The sequence below is a fragment of the Cryptomeria japonica genome, chromosome 5 (assembly GCF_030272615.1).
Source record: "Cryptomeria japonica chromosome 5, Sugi_1.0, whole genome shotgun sequence".
In the NCBI taxonomy this organism is placed as follows: domain Eukaryota; kingdom Viridiplantae; phylum Streptophyta; class Pinopsida; order Cupressales; family Cupressaceae; genus Cryptomeria; species Cryptomeria japonica.
This window is the reverse complement of record NC_081409.1, coordinates 710,706,453-710,712,857: the sequence shown is the minus strand read 5'-3', so window position 1 is coordinate 710,712,857 and position 6,405 is coordinate 710,706,453. Positions and strand designations below refer to the sequence as shown.

General features: G+C 38.2%; 1 protein-coding gene across 1 annotated transcript; it reads left to right on the top strand.

Annotated features, from left to right (window-relative positions):
• Positions 1 to 2,878: 2,878 nt before the first annotated feature.
• LOC131042227 (G-type lectin S-receptor-like serine/threonine-protein kinase At2g19130) lies at positions 2,879 to 5,416 on the top strand. The gene has a single exon (XM_057975558.2). It carries the CDS (start codon positions 2,945 to 2,947, stop codon positions 5,162 to 5,164), a length of 2,220 nt encoding a protein of 739 aa, XP_057831541.2. The 5' UTR covers positions 2,879 to 2,944; the 3' UTR covers positions 5,165 to 5,416.
• Positions 5,417 to 6,405: the final 989 nt, after the last annotated feature.

Here is a 6,405-nt window from a genome sequence, read left to right as displayed (position 1 = left end):
ACACAAGACACGCCCCCAAATTACTCAATCAAGAAACCCCCCCAAAATCATGATTTGACACTTTATACTTAGTGCGTGTACAATGGGCCACTTGCAAAAAAAGGCAAGGTCGAGTTCTGATTTAAATTTTACAACTTCTCAAAATGAGATATAAAAGACTTCAACAAATACTGCTAGTGATCTAAACTGAGATCCAAGCAAAATACAAGTACCAAATAAGCCAAAATATGACCAAATATTGAAAGTACAATTTCTACTCAAAATCACTGCAAACAAATGGCAGGTTATGAATGTAGACAAAAAATTATGCACTTTCAAAAAAAATGGCACCTGAAAAGGAGTCCATATGAGCCCAAATGAAGCCTCCAAAGTTGTAAAAATTGGGATCTCACGATTCCAGCAAAACTTGTATCCGAAAATTAGAAATCTCCTACACCACTATACAAATCACGAAATTTTACCCCAAAACAAAAATAATTGCTCGAAAAAAAGAGTCCAGATGAGTGAAATATCACTATTTGAAAATTGCTTGCAAAACTATAATTTCTGGAAAATTTCCATCGCAGCTCGAAACTTCAAATGTCTCTAGATTTGACCTCCGAAGTCCGATTTGGATTAAAAAAAAGACAAAACTCACTTTTTTGAACCTCCTCAATCCAATGGTTACCTCATATTTGACCAATAAAGCTTCAATAATAACATGCAATAGAAAGCTCCAAAATATACAACCCCAAATAGCATCAAATTTCTCTGAATTGGCAGGCCAATGACACTCTAATTGCTTTGATACTATGTGAGATTTTCCCAAGATCTAGAGGCAATAGAAAACACATATAAGAGAGAACAAAATAGATGATAGAAATAAACTATATTCTATCAAGAAAATACTGATCAGATAGATCATTACTCATTACATACAATGAATATGAGGTTGCATATATAAGCAAGGCTATATGAATATGTGACCACACAAACATGACATGTGGCTCAATAAGAAACAAGGGTAGGTAGGAAATATGTGTGGTAGGTAGGAGAAACAATGATATATTCCACATGAGGTGGATCACTCACCGAAGGTGGAATTATCACTCCACAATAAGTGGATATGATAAAGTAGTAACAAGATCAACACCATTAAAGGTGGAAATTCTCCTACATAAACTATCCCAATGTGGCACAAATACCCAAGTGTCTCATACCCAAACTACTATGAAATGCATTTCCTAAGTAATCTTAAGTAAGGTGTAATAATATCCAGGATGAATAATTATTTACACCAACACACATGAATTGGTGTGCTTTCAGAAGTGCAATAACACGGATGCATCTATGCAATAAATAGCTTCTGGGCGGTGATAGAAGATGACTTAGTTGGGAATGACAATCAAACATCTCGGTAAAATGAATACAGATGAGATTTTTTATGGAAGATAAGTTCAAGTTTAGTAAGTTACTTGGTATTTACTTTTATATTGAATAAGGGCGTACTCCACTTGCACATAAGCCCATACTGCAACAACCCCAAAATAAATTCAAAACCGTCGGTATTGATCCAAGACACTTTTTCCAACTTTTGTTTGCACATACGATTGATAGCTTTGTTCGCCACTCAAACATGAAATCCTCCTTGAATGTACATGACTCTAGTCCACTAAAGCGACAAATTGACAACAATCTGGATGAGAAAAATACGCAACAATTCATTCTACAATCGGAGGAAGAAATTAACCGCAATAGAAGAAATCAAAGTATAATCTTTTTCTGAGAAAATGAGAAGAATAAAGATATATAGTGCACTATATATATATGGCTATACATCAAATGAGAAGGAATATGATCTTACTTTGATAAAACATCAAATCCTCCATGGTTGTACATTGTCTCATGGAAGATGATCATTGCACCGTATATCTGCTAGATTACACAATTCAAATGTTTTTAGTATTAAAACAACTCATTGCAGATTCTAATCCTATAATAGATGAGACGAAATAAAATGAATCTACTTAAAAAGGGAGTTTTAATCAATCTATTCATAGTTAACGAGTTGCACCTGATGAATAGTGAACGTAGTTGAAAAGACTTGTGTTTGAATTTTTTTTGATTACATACGTGGACAACAGTTGTTGTTGTTGATAGTATTTACTCTTTTATGTAGAAAAGCTCAATGAATTGCAACTACATACATCAACCCACTCACAGTTTCTTGCCCATACAATATGAAAGTTACCAATGAAAATGGATGGTTCTAATCTATTCAATCGTCTTGCATGTGCATTGTAATATCTTAATTGATGTTTCCCCTCCACCGCAAGGGCGCAAAAGTGAAAAAGAGGGCCAACCAAATGGATGGAAAAGTGACGAGAGTAAAATTATACCGTTGGCAATTTCAACTAAATGCTTGCAGAGATGTGACGTGGCCGCCAAGTATTCCATGCACAGGCAATAGAAATCTAAAGAGGGCTGACAAAAACGGCAACGTCTATCCAGCACCCATATTGTACCATTGACCATATTTAATAATTAATTGAAAAATAAACATCTATTCTATTTTAATTATTAATTAATTAAAAAACATGGTCAATGGTACAATATGGGTGCTGTATAGACAGAGGTATTAAAGACGGAATTTGCCGACCAGAAATAAAGTGCGCCGACCAAACTTCACTCCACCCTTAACACGCGTCTGCATTGCACGCTCCGACAAATGTCTACTAAACGTGTCCTTCCACGCCGGCTGACCGTGTAAAAGTTCACGCTGCCAATGATGGGAGTTTCGGCGCTACGTGTACTATATAATCCGTTCAACTCACTAAATATGAAAGCCAATAATAAGGAAATGGGACGGGACGGTTTCCTACCATATATGACATTCGCTCTTAATGTACTAATAGTAATTTCCAACTGTAATGGGTTATCCGCTGGTAGGGGAGATTCTCTTTCCATGGGCGCCTCGCTTAATGGAAATCAGACAATAATTTCAAAGAATGGGACGTTTGAATTGGGATTTTTCAGCCCAGATGGAAGCAATAACTGGTATATGGGCATCTGGTATGCCAATATGCAGGAGAAGATCATCGTGTGGGTGGCGAATAGGGAGAGTCCCTCGAAAAACAGTGCTGGCCTTTTAAAGTTGTCAAAAGAAGGTAATCTGGAACTGTTTGATGCACAGGGCACGACTCTTTGGTCGGTCAATATATCGAGAAAGCCCTCGCGGGTTGTGCTATTAGATTCCGGTAATTTTTTAATGTTGAGCGATGACAATAAATCTGAGACTGTTTGGCAGAGTTTCGACTATCCTGTAGATACCTTGTTGCCCGGGATGAGGATCGGTGGACAGCAAAGGCTAACCTGTTGGAAAAGCTCATTGGATTCCGCTCCTGGGCTTTTCTCGAATCACTTGGATCCGTCTGGAGCTAAACAATTCGTGCTAACTTGGAACAATTCTGTCCAGTATTGGGAGAGTGGACATTGGGATGGCCAAACATTCAGTGGAATTCCAAAAATGACGAAGGGAGACGACTACAATATCAGCTTTGAAAGTACTAGTTCTGGTTTGTATTTCAGTTATAATTTTCCGAAAGGGATCACACGTTTTCTCCAGATTAAGTCCGGAAGATTACAAGAATATACCTTGTTTGAAGGCGCTAAATGGACCATCTTTGCGACTCGCCCTGGAGATCAGTGCGCCGTATATGGTCTTTGTGGCGCTTACGGAAGCTGCAATTCCAACAATCTTCAGTTCTGCACCTGCGTGGAAGGCTTCACACCGGCAGACAATCGCGCTTGGGACTCGCAGGAGTGGTGGTCTAGTGGTTGTGTTCGGCAGAGCCCGTTAAACTGCGGCACTGACGAATTCATCGACCTCAGTGTAACGTCATACCCTGATTCAGATTGGTCACACCCTGCACCCACAAAGGAAGATTGCCAGCAAGCCTGCCTGCGCAACTGCTCGTGCTCTGCGTTTGCTTTCAATTATCCTTCAGGGCCATGTCAAATCTGGTCCGGAGATTTGCTAAACATCCAGAACTCTCCATCAAATAGCAGATGGACTCTCTCCATTCGAGTAGCTGCCTCTGCACATCATAAAGGGCTCTCCTTCAAATTCAAAGCCACAAGCATTGTGAGTTCTCTCGCCGTTGTTTTGAGTATCTTTTCATTTGTAATGTGGAAAAGGTATCGGCTACAACCGACGTTTGCGGATTCCTCGGACTCTTTTCTTAGAACGTTTACTTACATGGAATTGAAGACTGCAACAAAGAATTTCAGGTCCAAGTTGGGGGGTGGAGGATTCGGCTCAGTGTTCAAAGGGTCTCTAACAGACGGTACGCTTGTGGCCGTAAAGAAATTGGAAGGTTCAAGACAACACGATAAACAATTTCTAGCAGAAATCAGTTCTCTTGGCAACATACAACATGCAAACTTGATCAGGCTTCGAGGGTTTTGTGCAGAAGGATCTAAAAGGTTACTGGTTTATGATTACATGCCCAATGGCTCTCTTAATTCCTTACTGTTCACTAGTAATTCCAAAAGTAAAGGGAAGGTACTCGACTGGAAGACCCGATTCCAGATCGCTTTAGGCACTGCACGAGGTTTAGTTTATCTCCACGAGGAGTGCAGAGATCGCATCATTCATGGCGATATAAAGCCCGAGAACATTCTTCTGGATGATAAGTTTTCACCCAGGTTAGCAGATTTTGGGATGTCAAAGCTTGTGTGTAGAGATTTCAGCCACGTACTGACCACAACGAGAGGAACTAGAGGGTATCTGGCTCCAGAGTGGATCTCCGGTCTTCCCATCACTCCCAAGGTTGATGTTTACAGTTTTGGTATTACGCTCTTGGAAATCATTTCTGGCCGAAGAAGTTTAGATTTTAACGTGAAAGATTCAAGTCAGTATTACTTTCCCCCATGGGCTGCAACTCAGATTTGCCAGGGCAAGATGATTAATATTGTGGACGAAGGTGTTGCAGTGGAGGCAGATATCGAAGAGGTAAGCAGAGCAAGCGTTGTAGGATTGCTATGCATAGAAAGGGATGAGGAGGTGAGGCCAAGCATGGGACAAGTGGTGCGTATGCTCGAAGGGAAAGTGGAGGCCCAAACTCCGAAGCTGCTGAGCTCTGCAATCATGGACAAACAAGCAGACCGAAGCGACACAAGCTAAGCATAGCTGGAGCCTCAAACTGCGCAGATGGTGAGCTCTACAGTTAAGGACGAACAGTGATAACGATAGCAATGATTTTGTTCTTAGAGTAATGTAAATGGGGATGCATTTAAAAAGAAGAGCTTGCACACAAGCTATTCTTTAATGTTAGAGCATATAAGATTAAGAAATGTAATGAATGTTTAGATTTAATGAGAAATCATTAGGGGCATATATTTATGTGAAAGGTTGATATTTAGAAATGTAATATGAAATGGATTGTTGAGATGCAAAGATACTTTGACTTTTTTGTTTCTAAATATAACCTGATTGTAAATTAAGATGTCAATCATCTTAAGAAGACCTTGATAATAAAAGAAAAACTTCATTATGTTAAGACTCACTATTCAACTTGTAACTGAGATAGAAAATATACCATATTTACTAGTCTGATCGTCATTTGAATTTTTGAATGTTGAAAAACAAATTCTGTCATTTTATGCATGAATGACCATGGCACTATTCTCTTTGTAAATTGCCAACTATACAACTCCATTGAGGCCTTAAGGATCATAAAGAATTTAGTCTAAAAAAGTGTGATTATATTCATACTATGCTATAAAAAATCAAACTAATAAACATAAATGATGATCCCAACTTATACATGAGACTCGTGAGACTCATGAATTCAAAAACATAGACTGATATATTTTTGTAATAAACTCAGTAAGAACTCTACCCTAAACATATTTCTTCAACAACCACACTAAGAACTCTAAGAACTCTATCTACTTGCGAGCCACTGATTTTGCTCTCTTCTGACAGCTGACTCTTGGATGTTGGGTTTCCATTCTTTGTGAGTCCAATGACTTTTCTCTCTTTCATTTTAATAATGATTTTGTAATGGTTTGGACCTCAAGTAATTTTACTAATTAACACTAACCTAAACATAGATAATCACAATGTAATAAAATCACAACTCTCACATACCTAACGCACATCCACATAATATTAATTCATTAGTTTCAACCCCATCCTCTACTCACCTAATCTCATATATTCCTCACTAATTTGTATGGTGGATCATAGCTACAATCATATATGAAATCAAAATTACTCTAAAAATTTAATATATAATCTTTATGACGGTATAGCTACAGTTTTTATACGTGTCAACAAATATAATCTCAACTTGTGAAAAAATCCTTCTATATTTTATCTTTGATGGATTTCGATACATCCATTTTTCCAAAGCTCCCATT

Coding starts and splice junctions, on each gene's coding strand:
- LOC131042227 (XM_057975558.2), top strand. CDS start 2,945: ATGGGCGCCTCGCTTAATGGAAATCAGACAATAATTTCAAAGAATGGG.